The sequence below is a fragment of the Micromys minutus genome, assembly GCF_963924665.1.
Source record: "Micromys minutus genome assembly, chromosome: 33".
NCBI classification, from domain to species: Eukaryota; Metazoa; Chordata; class Mammalia; order Rodentia; family Muridae; genus Micromys; species Micromys minutus.
This window is the reverse complement of record NC_137968.1, coordinates 13,025,541-13,048,043: the sequence shown is the minus strand read 5'-3', so window position 1 is coordinate 13,048,043 and position 22,503 is coordinate 13,025,541. Positions and strand designations below refer to the sequence as shown.

Sequence of the window (22,503 nt, the reverse complement as noted above, 5' to 3'; positions counted from 1 at the left end):
AATCAGTGCCTTGGTTTGGCTTTTCTTGCTCTTATTGAATACATGACCAAAAGCAACATGTGGAGACAAGGGTTTATTTCAGTTTAGTGTTTCATATGTATTGGCAAAGTAAGTCAGGGAAGACACTCAAGGCAGTAACATGGTGACTGAAATTGAAGCAGAGACCATTGGTGAGTTCTGCTTAGTTATTTTCTCTCATCTGCTTGATCAGATTAGTTTCTGAAATCATTTATACCCATCTCTTCAGCTACAGTGTAACTCACAGTGAGTTGTACCCTACCTACAACCATCAACCAATATTACCCAGGGCATATTATGAATTAATATTCCCTATTCCTGAGTCACTAGGGAAATGCAAATCCAACCAACTCTCAGATTACACCCTACATTCATCAGAATGGCTAATATAAAAATCTCCAGGGACAGCACATGCTAGCAAGGATGTGAAGTAAAGGGAGCATTTTTCCATTGCTAGTGGAAATACAAACTTGTACAGTCTTTAAACCAATTTGGCAATTTCTCATAAAATTGGGAATAGTTCTGCCTCAAGACACAGGTGTAGCACTCCTAAAGATATTCTACCTTCCTCAAGAACACTGGCTCAACTATGTTCATAGTAGCTTTATTTGTAATCTCAGGAAATTAAAAACAATCCAGATATCCCTCAACTGAAGAAAGGAATTAACTTCATAACAAATGAAATAGAAGAAGAGATCATAGATTTATCAAAAAAGCCAAGAACAGATCAATACATGTCAATGGTTGAGTTTATTGATGAATCAGGCACTAAAGGACCCATTTCTCGAATCTATGACTTTCAAAAAGGCTCATTGATTTTATTAATGTGACTGGAAACATTCCCAATACTTGTTACCGCTACTATCACCACCAATTGGAAACTCTGGGAGCACTGCCTCCTTCATACTAATCTTGACTCTTCCTCCATCCCCAAAAGGCAAGGAATATAATGTGAGAAATGTTGCCTTTCTTTTATTGAAAGACAGGGACAGAGAACAGAAAGTGGAGCCTTTCTCCCACAGTGTACTGCACTCATTTACCCAGAGAGTTATTCTGGATGACTGGGTTATGGTAAGCAAAGGCCTTAAAAGTGAAATGTAGAAGTTTAGATATATTCCCAAGATGTTTGTTTTTAGGAAGAGGGGCACTTGACAGTGCATATTCAAAGTAGAAGTCTGAAAAAAAAAAAAACATGAATGAACTCGTGCTTTCTGTCTACTCTGATGATTTCAGAATACTCCATAAAATGCTTACTCAAGCAAAAACATCCTTGCCCGCAGAATAGATCTCCCTGAATTGTTCTGGTTTATGTTTCCTCCTAGTGAGATATCTGAGAAAATTTTTAGAATGAATAGGATAGAACTGGAGTCCCTGGAGAACTCTTTGGAGGCAGGGCAGTACTTGCATGCCTGATGAACTTCCTTATTGAAGATAAGGGGCTTTCTCTTGAATCTCAATTAGCCACAGAGGGAAGGGAGCCCTTCTGTGCAGATATCACATTCTCTGAAAAAAGGGTTCTTTTTGAAGAACCAATTAGAGTAACAACTCTATGCATATATCAGAACTGATTTGTAATTCTAATACAATGTGGGCTCAAACATGCACATTTTTTTTAAAGATGAACTCTTTTTTTCACATTTATATAATGCTGGGTTTCATCTGGTGGTCTGCAATAAAGAAACAAATAAAAGCCATTGACACAGCTTAACTTCTCCTCTTTCCTAGGCTAAATTTGAAAAAAGAAATAAAAGGAATATGAGAGTTGAAGCTGTGAATCAAGGCTCAAATTTCTGAAGCATTCAAACTCTTTTATTTTTATAAATATGGCTTCATCTTTTTAGTGATCATTTAAAATTTGAATGTGCCTTAATTTTACTGAGTCACCATCCAATGTTCATAGGTTAGATAGAGAAGTGATCATATACAAGAGCCACAAACACAAAGCAAATTAAAGAAAAGCAGAAAGAAGCAGCAATGTGTTGTGATCTGAAATGTTGTGTTTATCAGATTCTCTCCATAGAAGGGTCAGCTCTCTGCCCAGTAGCTAGATTGCCTGCTTTCTAAATTAACTGTTGCTAAACCTAATATCAATTCTCAGCTTTCTATTCTCTTGTGAATAACTAAGTATAACTCGCTGACCTTACGTCCTGCTGTGAAACTTTTAACTTCCTTAGAACTATTATTAAAGAGAATTTTTATCTTAATTCTATTGAAAGAGTATATTTTTTTAATTTTTCATTTAATTTTATTTACAGTCCAGATTTATCATCCTCTCAATTCATCTTCTGACTGTTCTATATCTCATACCTCCTCCTATCCCATCCCTAGTCTCCAGGAGAATGTCTCCACCCCCTAGCTCCCACCCCACTCCCTGGAGTCTCCAGTCTCTTAAGGGTTAAGTGCATTGTCTTTGAGTCCAGACCTGGCAGTCCTCTACTGTATATATTTTGGGAATATAATATCAGCTGGTATATGCTGCCAAATTGGAGGCCCAGTACCTGAGAATTCTTAGGGATCCAGGTTAGTTGAGACTACTGGCCCATTTACAGGGCTGCCTTCCTCCCCAGCATCTTCAGGCTTTTCCCTAATTCAGCCACAGAGTTCAGCAGATTTATCTATTGGTTGGATGTAAATATCTGTATCTGACCTTTGCACCTGCTTGTTGGGTCTTTCAGAGGGCAGTCATGATAGATCCCTTTTGGAGAGAATACCATAGCCTCAGTAATAGTGTTAAAACTTGAGGCCTTCCTCTGAGATGAATCCCATTTTGAACCTGTCACTAGACCTTTCTTACATCAGGCTCTTCTCCATTTTTGTTTCTGCAGTTCTTTCAGGCAGGAACAATTATGGGTCAGAGTTTTTGACTGTAGGATGGCAACCCCATCCCATACTTGTTGCCCTGTCTTTCTGCTGGAGATAGGCTCTAAAAGTTTCCTCTCTGAAGCATTTCATCTAAGGTCCCTCCTTTGAGTACTGAGAGTCTCCTACCTCCCAGGTCTCAGGTACGTTTTGGAGGGTACACCAAACTTTTAGATCCTGACGTTCCCTGTTTCCATTCTTTCTGGTGGCCATCAGGGCTTCAGTCCCGTTCCCCTACCCACCCACCCAATACCTGATCTTGTCCTGCTCTCCCCCATCCTGTTCACTTTCCTATCCAAGTTTCTTTCTCTCCTACCCTGTGATTGCTTTCTTCTCCCTCTTGAGTGAGGTTGAGGCATCCTTATTTGGGATCTTCAGTTTGTTAACCTTCCTTAGATCTGTGAATGTTATCCTGGGTGTTCTGTAATTTTTTTGGTGACTATTCATGTATTAGTGAGTGTATACCATACATGTACTTTTAGGTCCAAGTTACCTCACTCAGGATGATATTTGCTAGTTCCACCTATTTGCCTGCAAAATTTAGGATGTCTTCATTCTTAATAGCTGAGTAGTGTTCCATTGTGTAAATGAGCCACATTTTTCGTATCCATTCTTCTGTTGTGGAACATCTGGGTTGTTCCCAGCTTCTAGCTATTTCAAATAAGGCTGCTATGAGCATGGTGGAGTATATGTCTTTGTTGTACAGTATGATATCTTTTGGGTATACGCCCATGAGTGGTATAGCTGGATTTTTAAGTAGATATATTCAATTTTCTGAGGAACTTCCAGATTTCTTTCCAGAATGGTTCTACCGGTTTGCGATCTCACTAGCAATGGAGGAGTGTTCCTCTTTCTCCACATCCTTGCCAGCATGTGCTGTCACCTGAGGTTTGAATCGTAGTCATTCTGATTGATTTAAGGTGGAATGTCAGGGTCGATTTGATTTGCATTTCTTTGATCACTAAGGACCTTGAACTTTTCTTCAAGTTCTTCACAGTCATTTGAGATTCCTGTTGTGAATTCTCTGTTTAGCTCTATACCCCATTTTGTGATTGGGTTGTTTGGTTTTTTGATGGTTAACTTTTTGAGTTCTTTATATAGTTTGTATGTTAGCCCTCTATTGGATGTGGGGTTAGTGGAGATTTTTTCCAATCTGTAGGTTGCTGATTTGTCTTATTGACTATGTCCTTTGCCTTACAGACGCTTTCAAATTTCATGAGGTCACAAGTTCTTTATGGGTCTTTAAGTATGCTAGGTATTTTGAGTGTGTTACTTTTTAGTAACACTAAATAAATGAACCAATTCCTGAATGCAATTTTTAATAGCAAATTTTATTTCTTAGCAAAATTAAATTGTAGGAATGAACTAGGTCACTCTGTTATTACTTATATGCGTGTTGCTCACATTAGTATAGGTAATAAGCTGTATCTTACTAATATATCCAAGTTTTTCCCTGTAATACTGACTTTTCTGTATTTGTGGTGAAACATTTTGAGAAAACCATATTAAGAGTGAAAGCATCCATTCTGGATTGATATTCCCACAGGAAATTTTGTTGTGACAGGGAAGAAGTGATATCAGGAGTTAGAGGATGGACTCGCATGCAGAAATAAAGGAAAAAGAAATAGAAAGTAGGACCTTCCCCCTCCAACAAAGTTTCACCTCCTAAGGGTTCTGCAAATTTTTCAAACAGCAAGAAGACCATGGACTAAGGGTTCATAAACATAAGTCCAAGGAGCATCTTTTTCACATATTCCCCACAGCATTCCTTTTCTGTTCAGAAACTGAAGAAAGATCATATACTCAAATTATCTCTGAGGGAGAGACCCAACCATTTCTTTCCATATCTGCTTATGTTTTCTTCAAGAGGTTTATGAGGATGAAACAAAATGACCAGAATTATCAGGATGGGTCTTCTTTTAAACATTGGGAATTGCGGAATGCCTTACAAGACTTGGCTTGTATTCTGGAAATATATGCATGAATAAGTTTCCTACGTACCCACCAATTTTACAATGCTTGAATCGTTTAATGCCTACAAATACATTATAAAACTTAACATAAAGTTTTTCTTTTCATTAACTGGAAAGCACAGTGTCATTTACTTTTCTCCACTCCAGTAGTATGTCTACCTTCCTGATCTCCCTCCTATATGTCTGCTTTAAACTGCCTTTTGGCAACCCCTTCTTCAGGAGGTTTGTTTGTGTTTGTTTTTCCCAGTCTCCAGAACATTGCCCGAACCTTAACCTGAGCTAAAATATGACCTTATTATATGTCACTTGACGACACCTACCTGCCTTGTATAAATTCTCTCAGAATTAGAGAGACAATAGTTAAGGACACTTGATGTTATTTCCAGAGGGTGTAACTCATTATCCCAATACCCATATAAGGCATCTCACAAATACCTAAGATTCCAGCTCTAGGGTTCCTGATACTATCTTCTCTCCTCTGTCAGCATCTATTTACACATGGTATTTACCCACAGAATCACACAAACACATAAGTTAAAACAATAGTAATTGTAGAAACGTTAAAATTGGTGTATCCATTGGGCAGATAAAATATTACAGATGTTTAATTTTTTTTAAAGTTTTACCAGATTGTAAATGATCAGAAACGGAAGATGCAATCCTGTTTATCAATAAGTAAATAAAATGAATACAGTAAAGTTATTAGCATGTGTTCAGAAGCCTCAAGATACATTAAAAATATTTTTGTACTGAGTGGTTGAGCATAGATCCCACTAGTCAATGTCTGCATAAAGTGACTGCCAAGAGAGTGACCCTTATGTGGATCAATGGAACAGAATAGAAGATCCAGAAATGAGCCCTCATGTATATGGTCACCTGATTTTTGACAAAGGAGCCGTAAACATTTAATGGAAAAAGGACAGCCTATTCAACAAATGGTGCTGGTCCAACTGGCACTCAGCATGCAAAAGTATGAAAATAGACCCTTTCTTATCTCCTTGTACAAAGCTCAAGTGTAAGTGGATCAAAGATCTCCACATTAAACCAGATACACTGAAACTATTAGATGAGAAAGTAGGGAAAACCTTAGAGCTCATAGGCACAGGAGAAAATTTTCTGAACAAAACACCAATGGCTTAAGCTCTAAGGTCAAAGATTAACAAATGGGACTTAATGAGATTGCAAACTTTCTGTAATGCTAAGGACATTGTCAAGAAAACAAAATGGCAGCCAACAGAATGGGAAAAGATCTTTACCAACTCCACATCAGATAGAGGCCTAATATCTAATGTATAGAAAGAACTCAAAATGCTAGACACCAGAGAATCAAATAACACTATTAAAAAATGGGGTACAGAACTAAACAAAACGTTCTCAGTTGAGGAATATCGAATGGCCGAGAAATATCTGAGGAAGTGCTCCACATCCTTAGCCATCAGGGAAATGCAAATCAAAACAACCCTGAGATTCCACCTCACACCAGTCAGATTGGCCAAGATCCAAACCTCAGATGACAATAGATGCTGGGGAGGTTGCAGAGAAAGAGGAACACTTCTCCACTGTTGGTGTGGTTGCAAACTAATACATCCACTCTGGAAATCAGTCTGGCAATACCTCAGAAAATTGGATATAGTACTACCTGAAGACCCAGCTATTCCACTTCTGGGCATATACCCCAGAGACACCTTAGTACACAACAAAGATATATGCACCACAATGTTCATAGCAGCTCTATTTATAATAGACAGAAGCTGAAAAGAACCCAGATGCCCTTCAGAAGATGAATGGATACAAAAATTGTGGTACATTTATACAATGGAGTACTACTCAGCCCCCAGAAACAATGACTTGACCAAATTCTTAAGAAAATGGCTGCATCTAGAGAATATCATTCTGAGTGAGATAACCCAGTCACAAAAGAACAGACATAATATGCAGTCACTGATAGTGGGATGCTAACCCCAGAGGCTCGCACTGCCCCAGAAACAACTCACAGACTGTATGAAGTCCAAGAAATAAAGAAAAGAAAACAAAACAAAACAAAAAAATCTTTACACAACAAGAAACCTTTGACAATTTCCATGTTAGATTTTGCTTTGCATGTACTTTGTGCTCATTGTAACTCTTGGGTTTTTGATGCGTACTATCAAACCTTTTAAAAAATCAAGTACTGATTATTCATATAGATTTATGTAAAATTATTTTAAAATCTGAAAAAAAATACTGACAAAAATGTATTGTATAATTTTACGCAAAAATGCTTGAAATCTCTACATTTATCTTTGTTTTATAAAATAAAGTTGTTAAAAAAAGAGAGAGTGAGCCTTGTCTAAATCATTTTTCTTAGAAAATTTAATGTAATAAATTAAAAACATATAGTTGCTAACATGTAATTGAAAAATTCTAATTTGAATCTAAGCTCTACAATGACTTGGCCCTGTCTGAGATTCATATCAAATCATAAAATCTGTATTATTTCTCTCATTTTTAAGCTAAAAAATAGGGGGGAAATGCATTTGAATAGGTAAATGTACTATAACTTTATTTTATAAGACTATTCAACATTATGGTGATAGAGGAGATTCAAATAAACTGCTCTGAAGGAGATGCAAGGTTTTTGAGCAGGTTTATGAACTCGTATATGACATCTGGGGAAGGTAAATAGGAAGACACCAGTGTGAGAAGTGCATTTGTGTTATAACTGGAATTTAATGAGGTCTTTTCCTACCCTCCCACAGAGATTAGGTAGAGGACTATTAATACCATTTGAGAGGAGAGGCATAATTCCTGAATTGTAAAAAACTGTAAGAATTTGTTTGACTATGAGAAGATTTATGTCTTAAAGGATTTCTAAAGAAAATGTTCCAAGTCCAAGAGGCAGGCACGGGGACTCCTTAAATAAGGAAGAAGTCTTTTTTAAACATATCCAAACTGAATTTTGTCTAGATGACATAAAGCTAAGATATTTTATTGTTTTATAAATGCTAGGACATGATTTTAACTAGTTAAATAATTTACTAGTTTCTTAATTTACACACTTAGGAGTAAGAAAAACCTCTTAATTGTTCATTCTAAATGTTTTGATAGAATGGCAATTGGCTAAAATTTTACTTTCTATAAAACCGTTTTACAAAGGTCTATGTATTCGACTTCTCTGCTTTTCCATTTTCTCACCTCTTCTTTCTTCCCGCATTAAAGCTTTAACATAGCCTGTGATAATCATGATTCCTATGAAGAAAGGTCCCCACTTTTTATTTTCTACTTTTTAAACATTTCACATGTTCTCTGTTCTAGTTAGGTTTACTATGACTGTAATGTGATATCATGGCCAAAAGGGAATTGGAGAGAAAATGGTTTATTTGGCTTAAATTTTCTTATCATTGTTTATTGTGGACAAAAGTCAGGATGGAAACCAGTCAGGGCAGGAAACTGGAAGTGGGAATGCTGCTTACTGGCTTACATTTCAAGGCTTGTTCAACCTGAGTTCTTATAGAACCCAGGATCCCCAGCCCAGAGGTTACCTCACCCACACGAGACTTTGTTAGCTTAGATTATTTTAAAACCTATTTTTATAGGTTTCTCTAATGCTTTAACATCCCTTCTTGTTCCCCACCCACCAGAGGCAGTTGAAAGGCAAGTTTAATAAAGCAAAGAGGGTGTGGACATATTTAAAAATATTTCTTTGGAGCAAATCCAATCTGTGTTGTCAGGATATGAGCAGTGCAGTTCACATGGCATTCACAAACACTCTTCAAGAATCAGCAATGGCAGGCCTCGCAAACACCATAAATAAATCAGGAATGGCAGGTCAATTCCAAAGAAACTGCAAGTTTCTGCCAATCAGCCTGAGTCCATGGACATAGCAAGAAGCTGCTAGAAAAACCTCTTGAAGTATGGAGTAGTGTTTCTGTCATTCAGTCACGGCAAACAATGATCAGCAAAGTAGACGAGGTGAACCAGTACTGCACAGCGTCATTAGCAAAGACCAGCATTACCAAAACCCAATGAAGAACAACAAAGAGTATTTAGTATTGTCCACTGCATACTGACTATATTTATACTCTTTCCAAACATCACGTTTTCTCAAGTACATGCTTTAGCAAAAAAACATCATGTTCTTTCTCCAGACAGCTTCCAGAAAATCTCGTGTGTCCCTTCTCAGGAAAACAACCTTTCTCTTGTCTGTTTCTGCAAAAATATCCTCTCATAAGACAGTTTCCAGAAAAATCATCAAAGGACACAACTGAAACTTCAAACAAATTAGAAATTTCCACTTCATGGCTGGGCACTCTCCCATGGATCACTAATGAAGAAAATGCTCTGCGGGTGTATTACCTATAACCCAAACATAAAAGGCATTTACTCACTCGAGGTTGTCTCTTCTCAGATAATTATAACTTGTACCTGGTTGACATATAATTACACAGCAAACTCTCCACTTGGTACTTAAGGGCATTAGCTTTTTACATGTAACACCTGTGGTTTTGGAGTAGTCTATTGTTTTAAAAATGAAGTTAGCATCTATCCTGTTCCTATTCCAAAGGATTAAAGACCATTTTTGATGTTTGGTATTTTTATGTTGCATGGTGTCATCACTAAGTATTTTTGAATTATATTCTATCCCATTCATCTCTTCCCTATAATAGCCTTATGTCAGATTCTAATTTAGCCTGCCATATGTTGTGTAAGCTAAGGTTGCTGATCTCAGAAGATCCAAATGTCCTGTACATGTATAATTTACTCAAATAAAAGCCGCAACCATGTCATATAATCTTTCAATATTTTATACTTTGCTTTCAGTAACTTAATCTACTAGATACTGTTCTAATGCACTCACTTTCATCATCTCCCTTCTCTTCTTGGTCTTACAAAAGCTATTTGATATTTTAGAAAATACTGTACTTACGCTACTCGGTATAACTACACACATGCTGTTACTTCATCCTTAAAAAAACCAACTAAATATCTTCTGTGATTCTGATATATCCTTTAACATGAGCATATTTTTTCATAGAATTAGTTATTTCAAATATTGTCTGTTTCTGATCTTTCAAAAGTATACAGAAATGTAGCATGTTTATGAAAAATACATATGTGAAGAAACCTTTTAACAGTCAGGATACTTATTTTCAAATTCATATGTGATAATATGCAAATTATTTATAATATTTATAACCATACTTATTCAAAACTGTTGATTGATGTCTATATGTAGGTGAGGGCAAACACAAGGTAAGGGAAGACCTAGGATTTGGCAGTTAAAAAGAAAGGCGGGCACAAAGTTTTTGATTGGTAGGAGAGGTAGGAGAGGATAGAAAAGAAAGCAAGATGGAGGAGAAGAATGAAGTACCCCCTTATTGCTTTAAACAGCCACAGGTATCTATGAATATCTTATAAAAAAGATGAATAATTACAGGACAATTTGTCTTATCTTGGTGGGCAGTTTATATCAATTTGCTCTGAGTTTATTGTGTGGGTGCTTTGTGGAGTGAGAATTTACTGCTATAAATCTGATTGGTAAATTACAAGCTTATAGAATTTTAATTTTGTTGCGTTACTGGGAACTAAAACAGATAACCACAGGGGGCAGATGTTGAGACTGGGTGCAGAGTCCACAGCAGAGAGCTTCCAGGTCAGCTAGTGCATGAGGTTAGCCATGGAGGCAGAGACAACGAGAGGAAGTGCAGCATGATACCTGAAACCATTTGCCATTTTTTAAAAGACATTTACCGCTACACAAAATAATAGTTCTCTATTTCTCTCTCTGTGTGTGTCTCTCTCTGTCTCTAACTCTCTCTCTCTCTCTCTCTCTCTCTGTGTCTATCTACCTGATTAATATTTTCATCAGTGCTAGGTAGTGGTTTAAAAATTCAGTTCATTAATGCGGCCTTCTCAGCTGCTTTCAACTCTGGACAGCTCTCTGCTATAGGTCTTTGTTCTCTTGAGTGACCCAGCCTTTCTTTTGCCTGTGTTGTGTACTCTGGGGTCTATGCGAGCACTAAATAGATAGACAGCCCCTTAGTCCAGAGACGTTTCTTGACAGAAACATCTAAGCAAACCTCTCTCATCTCAGGTTTTGGGTCTTCTGCCGATTTTGGCATGATAATTACAGGGGGATTCTACTTCAATATATCTGATAAGTTTCATAGGACAACATTGAGCGATGTGTCTACTCCACATTGGACTTTCAGGAGGCATAAGAGCCGTTCCTGTATCTCTTTCCCTCATTCTTTGGATGGATGGGTCAAACAAAGTACTTCTCAGTGCTTTACATTTTAACCATTTTTGGCCCTTGCTCAATTACTAATTATATGACTCATTACTTCATTTAATGACCGGATGCATAAAAGCTTGCCTAGAATGACATGGATTGATGAAATAATAAAACTTTCTGCCAAATATGCTCCACATAGTCTGTGACTTCTCTAAATAAAATAGTACTGTATTTTAAAGTATATAAATTTAAATGACTGTTGTATGCATGGGTTCATATTTGTAACATATAATAACACTGAGTGAAACTATATGTCATCCAAACTTTAAGGGTACATAATTCTCATGACAACGATTGCTTCAGAAAGCTTTTAAGAAACAACATTAGAATCATTTAAAGAATAGGATTCAGTTGACTAATGAACACTTTCATACAAATAGCATGTTTTAAAATTTCACCTAGAAAATATTTCACTCAAGCCAGATGGGATTGCATATGATTGTAATTCCAGAGTAAGTGATGGTGACTATAGTTTACATATGTCTCTTAACAATGAAAACAGGCATAAAATTAAGGGCAACTTCCTCAAATGAGTGTTTCATAAGAATGTTTGTTCTTAGGTTTCATAGCTATGGCATAGATGATAATCTTGATGAGTGCAGAAGTTAGGGAGGAGTTTTGTATGGGCTACAGCTGGGTGTTCCCAGAATGAGATTATGGTAATTTGAAATAGGATGGGAGACATAGCCAAAAACCAACAGGTGGTTTCTGGGTGGTTTAGATGTAGAAATAAGACATAAACAACAAAAGAAGTCAACAACTTTATCAGTCTTTCTGATTTACACTACTATATACATACTCATATCACTGACCAATAAAATCATACACCACTAATTTTAAGGAAATGATTTGAGATTATTTTCCAGCATGTAGAAATTTGGTCAGGTATCCTCTTTGCAAGTTATTTATCCTTTTACACAATGGGATGCTTGTGCTCCAGGTCCCAAAACTACTGTCTTTGTGGTTTGAGTTCTTGAGTTTAAGGAAATATAAAAAATAAAATAGAATATTACTTATAGTGTTAAGTAGAAGTATTAATTTAATGTAAACAAGTAAAACAGATCAATATACATGTCTGGTAATTTGAAAATATAAAGCACATATTTGGCAGTTAAACAAAATCAAAAGATCAAATAGCAGGAGAGGAATAGCAGTAGAGAAGGAACTAATAGTGGTGTACACTCTCTTACTTTTTTCCTCTCTTTTATTGGATATTTTCTTTATTTACATTTTAAATGTTATCCCCTTTCACTGTTTCCCCTCCAGAAGCAACCCCCTATCAAATCCCCACTTCCATACATCTATGAGGGTGCTCCCCAAAACACCAACCCACTCCCTCATGCCTCCCTTTTCTGACATTCACCTATACTGGGGCTTCAAGCCTGCAGAGGACCAAAAGTCTCTCCTCCAATTGATGCCATCCTCTGCTACATGTGCAGCTGGAGTCATGGGTCTCTCCGCGTGTACTCTTTGGTTGGTAGATTATTCCCTGGGAGCTCTGGAGGGGGGGAGAGTCTGGTGGTTGATATTGTTGTTCTTCCAATGGGGTTGCAAAAACTTTGGCTCCTTTAGTCCTTTCTCTAACTCCTCCACTGGGGACCCTGTTCTCAGTCCAGTGGTTGGCTGCGAGCATCTGCCTCTGTATTGGTCAGTTACTGGGAGAGTCTCTCCGGAGAACTTTATCTGGCTCCTGTCAGCACATGCTTCTTGGCATCACTAATATTGTCTGTGTTTGTTAATGTATGTGGGGATGTATTCCCACATGTGGCAGTCTCTGGAAGGCCTTTTCTTCAGTCTCTGCTCCACACTTTGTATTTGTTTCCTCCTGTGAGTATTTTGTTTCCCCTTCTAAGAAGGACTGAAGCATCCAAGCGTTTGAGCTTCTGGTGGTCTGTGAATTGTATCATGGGTATTCTGAGCTTTTGTGACAATATTCCCTTATAACTGAGTGTATAACGTATGTACTTTTGTGATTGGGGTACTACACTTAGGACATTTTCTAATTTCACCCATTTGCCTAGGAATTTTATTTAGTCATTGTTTTTAACAGCTGAATAGTACTTAATTGTGTAAATGTATCACATTTTCTGTATTCATTCCTTTGTTGAAAGATATCTGGGATTTTTTCAGCTTCTAACTATTATAAATAAGGCAGCTATAAACATACTGGGTATGTGCCTTTGTTATGTGCTAGAGCATAAGACCAGGAGAGGTATAGCTGGGTTTTCAGGTAGTTTAATGTTCAGTTTTCTGAGGAACCACCAGACTGATTTTCAGAGCGGTTGTACCAGTTTATAATCCCACCAGCAAAAGAGAAATGTCCCTCTTTCTCTACATCCTCACCAACATCTACTGTCACCTTAGGTTTTGATCTTGGTCATTGTGACTGGTTGGAATCTCAGGGTTGTTTTGATTTGCATTTCCCTAATAACTAAGGTTGGTGAACATTTAGTTTAGGTGATTCTTGGTCATTCCATAATCCCCAGTTGAGAATTCTTTGTTTAGTTCTGTCCTCCATTTTTTTACTAGGGTTATTCGGTTTTATGAAGTCTCACTTCTTGAGTTTTTTTTATACATTGGATATTAGCTCTTAATCAGATGTAGTACTAGTACAGATCTTTTCAGAATCTGTTTCTTTCTGTTTTGTCCTGTGACTTACAGAAGCATTGTAGTTTTGTTCGCTTCCATTTGTTAGTTATTGGTCTTAGAGCATAAGCCTTGATATTTTGTTCAGGAAGTTCCCAGTGTGTTTGAGGCACCTCTCCACTTGCTTTTCTGTTAGTGTCCATGTATCTGCTTTTATCTGGAGGTTGTTGATCCACTTTAACTTGATCTCTGAACAAGGAGATAATAATCATTCGATTTTCACTCCTCTACATGCTGACCTCCAGTTAAACCATCACCATTTGTTGAAAATGCTATAATTTTTTCCACTGGAAGGTTTAGCTGCTTTGTAAAAGATCAGGTGACCATAGGTGTATGGGTTCATCTCTGTGACTTCAATTCTATTCCATTGATCTACGTGCCTGTCTCTGTACCAATATCATAAAGTTTTTATCACTATTGATCTTTAATACAGCTTGAGTTTGGGGACCGTGATTTCCCCAGGAGTACTTTCATTGTCAAGAGCAGTTTACGCTATCCTGTGCTTTTTGTTATTCCACGTAGATTTGCAAATTGCTCTTTCTAACTCTATGAAGAACTGAGTTGGAACATTGATGGGGATTGCATTGAACCTGTAGATTGCTTTTGGCAAGATAGCCATTTTTACTATATTAATTTTGCCAATTCATGAACATGGGAATTCTTTCCATCTTATGAGATCTTCTTTGATTTCTTTCCTCAGAGACTTCAAGCTCTTACTTACTTTTCTATTGCTGTGATACAATATCATTACTATTAAAACATATATAAAACAAAGAGTTTATTTAGGGCTTACAATTTTGGATCTTTAGTTAGAGTCCATGACTATCATGGTAAGAAGACTGGTAGGAGGTATGGTGCTGGAGAAGTAGTTCAGAGTCACAACACAATTCACAAAAAATATGCAAGTGGAGGAAGGTATGGAGGGGTGAGTAGGAGAGGAAAAGAGGGAGAGAGAGAGAGGAGAGAAAGAATCACTGCAAATAGGGCTTTTGACACCTCAAAGGTGTGCCCTTTACAACAAAGCCACATCTCTCAATCCCTCCTAAAAAGTTCTACATATTAGGGACTTGAAATTTTAACATATAGTCTATAATGGCCGTCTTCGTGCAAATCACCGCTTTGAACTATATGAGTGACTCTGCAAGAAAAAGGGCTCATGGTATGGATAATTTTACAATATAAGGAAATAAATAGAGGGAACCATAAACTGACTATTTAAGTATCACTTCAACATGAAGATGAAGAATGAATACACAGAAAGTATAGAAAGAAAATTATCTCATGACTTGAGGGTGACAAGCTAGAAGTGCCCTGGGAAGTGCAGCTGTGTCAGAGACTTACAAGTATCTAATTTCTTTATGGAAGACATCCTTTAATCACAGAGAGAATTAACTACATGGATCTTTACATTCAAAATAGTATTGCCACTTAATGGACATGTTTAAATTTGTTTAAATCATAGTTGGACTATGTATGGGTGTTCAATCATCTCAGTCCTTAGGATGCAAAGACCGAGAGATTGTGGTGAGCTGGTAAACATGGGCCCATATGAGTACTGTGACAGCATAGGCCTAATTGTCTTACTTCAGAGATAGATAGATAGGTAGGTAGGTAGATAGATAGATAGATAGATAGATAGATAGATAGATAGTGTGTAGATTGATAAATAGGTAGGTAGATAAATTGTAAATAATAGCTTTATTGTGTTAGATAAATGATAAATAGAAGACATGTAGATGATAGATTAATAAGATTGATTATATACATATGTTTGTGCATATATATGTATATATATATATATATATATATATATATATATATATATATATATATTCTGAAAAATCCCTTTTTGTTGTTCTCTGGTTTCCTCTTTCAGCTCCGTGTGGTGGCCACTTTTCAGCTCCAAGTGGAGTCATTCTCTCACCAGGATGGCCAGGATACTACAAAGACTCTTTGAACTGTGAGTGGGTGATTGAAGCTGAACCTGGACACTCTATCAAAATTACCTTTGAAAGGTCTCTGCAAATATTTTTATCTCTTTTAAAGAAATGAATAGATAATATGGTTGGCATTCACCATTCCACTTATCACACCAAGAAGTAATTTTATTACAATAGTTTTTTTAAATGCTAAGAAGTTCTACCCATTTTTGACCTTTCTGTCTGTTCTCAAGTTAATTTTTTGTTTATTGCTTTAACTTTGCTGTTAAGTAATGTAGGTCTATTTCTGTACATAATTATATACTGAGATATCAATCTATGACCTTTCCTTTAATGAGTTTAGTTGTCCTATGTTTTCTAAGGACTTGTGAATTCAGTTTTGCTAGATTTCCAAAAACAAAGATCCTAAAAAGAACAATACTATGTCCCAGTGTGATACACTTACAGTTACTATTATATAATTATCCAAGTATGCACAGGATGCATTCACCATGTTCCACTGGTGACCCTGTTTGCTGAAAAATTTTATATGACCCTAGTCTCTCTCTCTCATACACATACACATACACATACACATATACATACACATACACATACACATACACACATACACACACATTATATACATATATAATTTAGGGATATATACAGAGAGAGGGGTTATATATAAATTTAAGTATATATACTGTTGATCAGTCATGTAGACACTAACTTTAAAAGGACTTTTGTAATACATTAAACTTACTATTTATTAAACACAAAAGCAGACTTGATTAACTGAAATGAGTATGTTATTATACTTTCAAATAAAATTAAATCTTGACTTTTGATGTATAGGACACTTAGTTAACGGTTCTGTGGTTTAAACAGCAGTGCTTTCTGTTCCTAAAATTTTATCAACTAGGAGTCTGATATAAAAGGCTCCCAAGGTTTGTTCTTCTGATTTCTTTGGTTTTGTTTTTTATGCACCTTTACATAATATTTTTATTCCCTGTCCCTCTCCTTGTTGTTCTCCCTCTCCCTGTCCCTATCCATCCCCTTTCTTTTTCTCTGTTTGTCTTTGTCTCTGTGTCTCTCTTTGCCTCTCTATCTGTCTCTCTGTTTCTTTTTCTCTGTTTGTGTCTTTCTCTACCCCTCTACTCTACTCTCGTGTTTCAGAGTCCTACCCTCCTTTTCACATATATGAGGACATATTAGATTGAAATCCGCTCTCATAATAACATTTTATCTTACTTTTTACTTTAAAGATTATTCTCCATCACAACATTCTCATGAGCTGAGGGCTAGCATGTCAACATGTGGATCCATAGGGCGTAATTTAGCTCATGAAACTTATATACATATTTAAACCCATCATTTCATTTAAATTTTCTTTTTTATCTTTATGTTAAAAAACAAAGATAAATGTACAGATTTTTAAGCATTTTTGCATAAAAGTATACAAATATATTTTATAAGATTGTAATCAAGTATTTGTGGGTATATGTATTATACAGCTCAGGCTAGCTCGAACTTACTGTGTAAGCCAGCATCATTCTTAAGTCTCAGTCTTCTCTAAGTAGTACTATGTGTAGCCTAATGTGTATCTTTTAAACTCAGAACCGCATTACATATTGGAACAGGTGGGACATGCCTGTAGTCCTTGTGTTTTCAGGTTTGACTCAGGACAACTATAAAAATTATGACCCTACAGCAGTTAGACAGACTTTAGAGACAGGTCAGTGAACTAAACAGCATTTCAGCATAAAATGGACAGTTGGGTTAATAGCTTTCTTTCAATCACTCTCCATATATACATCCTGAAATGTTTCTTTTTGAAATCACTCCCTCTGTCCTTCATTCATGCACATGAAAGCATAAAACAATTTCTATAAATCATACTAAACATGTTAAGTGGGGATGGTGGGGGTGTATCGATGGATGTCAGAGGAGAACCTGGGGAAAGTTGATGTTTTAATTCTACATGTGGGTCCTGGAGAATCAATCTTTGGTAAGTTAAAGTTCTGTGGTAATTGCCTTCACCCACAGAACCCTCACACAGGAAATCATTTGAAGAAAATATGTGTAAAACATTTTTTCTTTCCTTCTTCCTTAAGAACTCTTGAGTATTTAAAATATCCCGTGTCCCTTTACAGAAAAGCTTTACCTTTTGGACAATCACCTTGTAATGACTTCTCATTACAAGAATAGAAGTGATTTGGCACCAGATGGATGTGAACCTTCTTCAAGTTATTGTGGAAACAGCTTTTATTCATTCTATTAGGGGAATTAAATCATTACATGCGATCAGATGTGCAGAGCTGCATCTTTCCATGTCTTCTAACCTTACAGTGTGCCAGTGTTTCGGTTTTTCTCTAAGGATGATGTTGAGAAAGTTCTTAACACATAATTTAATTCTTTGAAAATAAGTTTCATTCTCTTTCTAGTGGTACTTAAAAAATAATAGTGTTTTTAGTTAGGATAGGAAACAATAGGAACAACTATAATATTGGATATTGAATAATATATTGCATTGTGATAGAGGCAATGTGTTTACTATAGCATACTTTCCTATATCTTTACTTTATAGAAGTTTTTAAAATCATTGACCTTGACTTTAATAGAGTTTTGACATGTGTTTTCTATTTCCCCTGAGAAAATGTATGTTGAAATGAAACTTTTAAATTAAATTTATTGCAAAAGAATCGATAAGTGAAAATATTGTACAACCAAATTAAATAGACATAAGCTATACATTATAATGAACTTTCATGAAGTTATGATGTTTTCTTCAAAGCTGTGAATCATCTCACACACTTTTATTTTCTCATTTGTGTTTGTGATTAAGAGGATCTAGTTTTTATATCTCCAGCACTGACAGCCATACATCAAGACCACCTGGAACTCAGTTCAGGGAATCTGATGTTCTTGTCCACTCTATAGGCACTTCACTGACATGCACAATCTCACAGGCTGACAAAGATAGTAAAGATAAAAATTAGTTAAGATCATTAAAACATCAGAAAATTATTTTTCCCAGTTTATATAGAGCAGAGACCAGACTTGAAATGTAAGAAATGCTATAATAAGTGTAAAGCAGTACAGATTTCCATAGAATAGCAGTATAGATTTCATAGTTAGCAAGTAGAGGTGAGCTGATCAGTGCCTCTTTCAGGAATAAGGTTTTGTTTACATCATTTAAGAGGATGACCTATGACACTCAGCAGATACTTTATGAGTGCACACTTTTGACGGTAATTCCCTGACAAAAGACTCCAATAGCTCTTTCAGTTATACCATAGGTATAGGCAAAGTAAGAAATAATAAACATAGTTCAAAAATAACATTTAATTAGTAGATTATCTGAATACAAATGTCTGATTTTACCATACCTGTTCTAATATGTTTCCAATTGTGCCTGTTCATCCTAGATTTCAGACTGAACTAAATTATGATGTTCTGGAAGTTCATGATGGACCAAATCTTCTGTCACCCTTGCTCGGATCTTACAATGGCACCCAAGTTCCACAGTTTCTCTTCAGCAGCAGTAACTTTATATATTTACTATTTACAACAGACAATAGCCGTTCAAATAATGGGTTCAAGATTCATTATGAAAGTAAGTAGCAATAAATGCTATTTTATTTTCCCATTCTGATTGCTCACCATTTGATATTATCTTCATATTGTTAAGAGAAGTAATATATTTGTTTATTTATTGTTTTAAAAGGAGACTTTTACATGTTTTTTTTGTGAATCAAAAAGTATATGTTTTATTGTCTTTACACAAGTAAATGGTACAATACATTTTTAAGTGGTAGTTACCTTATATTCATATAAAAAGAAATACATCATGAATGTCCAAAATATCAAATAAGTTTAGCACATTTATGTTTTCATCATTGTATATTGCTTAGAGAGACAAGTTAACCTGTAGTCGATTTACTCTGATATAGTGCTAACAATAGCATTCCTTCAACACTCACAATGCAAAACATATGTATAGCATATTTTACTTATATGAGTTACAAACATTTCCAATATCAATTATTCAATTTTGTTTGATATAAAAGATTAAAAATATGAATATAAGAGTGTGAAACATACATATTTACGGTTGATATAATAGCAAAAAGAATCTGTTAAAACAAGCTCTAACTCAAAGTGTGAGAATCACTGCCGAATAATCAGCTTAGAGTTCACTGCTCCCTTTTAAAATGTCTCAAGTAGGACTGGCAAGATAGCTTAGCAGATAAAGACTACAGTTTGGCATGTCTGTCCCACTAAGGTGAATCTCAGAACCCATACAAAGGTGGGAGGTAGACAAGGGTTCCATGAACTTGTCTTCTGACCTGTATTTCCACAGCATCATAACTACATTCTCCTGCAAAACATAAGTCTATGTACAGTAATATTAACATTTTTAAAATCTGAAATATTTAGGCCTCACCTCTATATCTGTGTGCATATGTCCTTCTGTGTATATTTGTCTGCATGTACAGACCTCACACATGATTAGCTGTATGTCTCTCTTTGTGCATTTTATGCATTTGTGTGTGTGTCTGCATGTGCAGACTGCAGGCATGTGTGTGTGTGTGTGTCTCTGTCTCTCTGCGTGGGTGTGTGTCTGTGACTCTGTGTGTGTGTGTGTGTGTGTGTGTGTATGTTTGTATGAATGTTTGACAGGATCTCACTTTCTAATCCTAGATGAGTAAAACCTTGCTACGTTGATGAGGCTGGCTTCAAATTCATAATCTACTTTCTGCTTTCTTAGTGTTGATATTTAATACATATGCCCCACATGTGTGTGCTGCTTTTTCTTTCTAAGCACTATTATTTATGTAGAAATGTACCTTTGATTTACAAATATTTTGCATGTGTGTCTATTTGTTATTGTACTACATTGGTTACCTTATGTGTATAGTTATATTTGTATGTGCATAAACTTATATATACATACGTAAACATAAACTTCCTTATTTATAATCTCCACATTATATATGAAATTAATGTTTCTGTACTTTTACATGAAAGACAATTCTTGTAGATGAAACTTAAGAAACAAGTTGCTACAAGGTATTTTATTTGAAGTATACACTTACATAGTTCTTCCTTTCCTCAAGTCTATTGCCAATCCAAGTACCGCAGAATCAGTTTAGTGCATGTGAAATGTGTTATTTTGTACTTTTTGTGAGTATCTTTCTTTGGTAATAATGCCCAATGATTCATAGAGTTTCTAAATATTACATGTTATATTATTTTTTAGATTTGAAATAGTGTTATAAATAATATTGTTTTGCTCTATTAATTTTCCTTTCTTTATTTCAAACACTACCACATGGAAGTGTATCTCTAAATAGTATAAAATGTAAAAAAGAAAAAAAATGTTCTCAAATACTTGGAAATTAAACTTAACTAAATAATCTTAATTAGAAAGGTAGTTTAAGTATTAAATTTATAAGTGATCCAGGGATGCAATCTAAAATGTCTATTCTAATACTAATTCTTAACAAAGATCAGTGGAGTTTTAATTCTCAGCTGTATACATTAAATATCTCCCAGTTCACACGATGTTCATCATATGTCAATCACAGGACAATTTTAAGGATTACATGGACTCCTGTGTGCAAAGTGTCAGAGTAAAAACTGCAGCTCAAAAAATTCTTAATAAATGATAGCAGGTTTTTTTTTTCATATAAAACCTAAGGAAATGAGGCATAAAGATGAGAAATCTAGGTCCAGTGCAGTCCTTCTGTTGAGTAATTATTCACTTTATAAGTCCAGGGAACCAGATTTTGACTACTATTGGTGGCCAGTTCTTCAGAGACAAAGTAGTGGTAGCCAAGAACAGAGGTGCGGAGCAATAGGATCAGCTCACACTGCTAAAGACCTGGCAGGATCCTGCAGCCAGGAACTTAAGAATGTTAGATCTCTCTTCCGCCCAGATTTATTTCATTAGTCTTATAATCAGTTTATTATTGTAAAATGATTTATACTGCCATGATTTTTGTCTTTACCAAGAAACAGAAACGTGTTATCAGTTGCCATTTCATTAGTCAAGTTTACTATATGAAATGAATCCCCTTTCTAAATGAGCTCAGCATCAATAGACAGTTTATCAGAACTTTAAAAATGTATTTGACAGCTAATTAATCTCTACTTTTAAAATCAAATTAGTAAGAATAACATTATTTCTCCATCTGATTCAAATCTCTGGAAGGAATTATTGTAAACACACTAATGCTCACACTCCAGGTTTCCAATGTCTTTCATTTTTTTCTTTTTTTTTTCCTCTAAGAAAAGAGATAGTTTTACCTTTCCATGTTAAATTTCACTTGATGCTGTACTTCTCTGGACCTTGTATAGGCAAACATGATATTGTGCAATTATAGGTGATGCTTCCCCATTATTTCTAGCAGGCAGTCTTGGCAACTTTCTAGTGTTCTGTATTATAATCTGTCTCTGCTATCTTACCTGAAGAAAAAGAACTCTGGGTAACTAAGGAATTCTAAGAGTAAGATAAATCGTCCTTCCTAGAGATAAGCCCCTAATTGGTTAGCCAATACCAAGTAGTCAGCTCTAAAATTATATACATGCAAGCCACACTAAACAGACAGAACAAGTTATATTTATGTGTGTGTGCACATATTTATAGCAATAATACCAAAAGAAATTGATGTCATAAATTTGAAAGGGAACAAAGGGAGAGATGTATCTGAGGGATCTGAGGGAAGAAACAGAAAGGACAATGGGATATAAGTATATTTTAGTTATAAGAAATCAAAATAAATAAGAAAAAGACTTTAAGGAAAGT

At 35.7% G+C, this 22,503-nt stretch overlaps 1 protein-coding gene across 3 annotated transcripts in view; it reads left to right on the top strand.

Moving 5' to 3' along the window:
- CSMD3 (CUB and Sushi multiple domains 3) overlaps positions 1-22,503 on the top strand; it is a gene marked incomplete at both ends in the record, with an annotated part of 1,162,760 nt that overhangs the window by 755,957 nt on the left and 384,300 nt on the right. For all 3 annotated transcript variants that reach the window (XM_080909303.1, XM_080909302.1, XM_080909301.1), the window contains 2 exons: positions 15,647-15,785; positions 19,121-19,308. In XM_080909303.1, the coding sequence (XP_080765429.1) occupies positions 15,647-15,785; positions 19,121-19,308 (327 nt within the window). The remainder of the gene's footprint in view (positions 1-15,646; positions 15,786-19,120; positions 19,309-22,503) is intronic.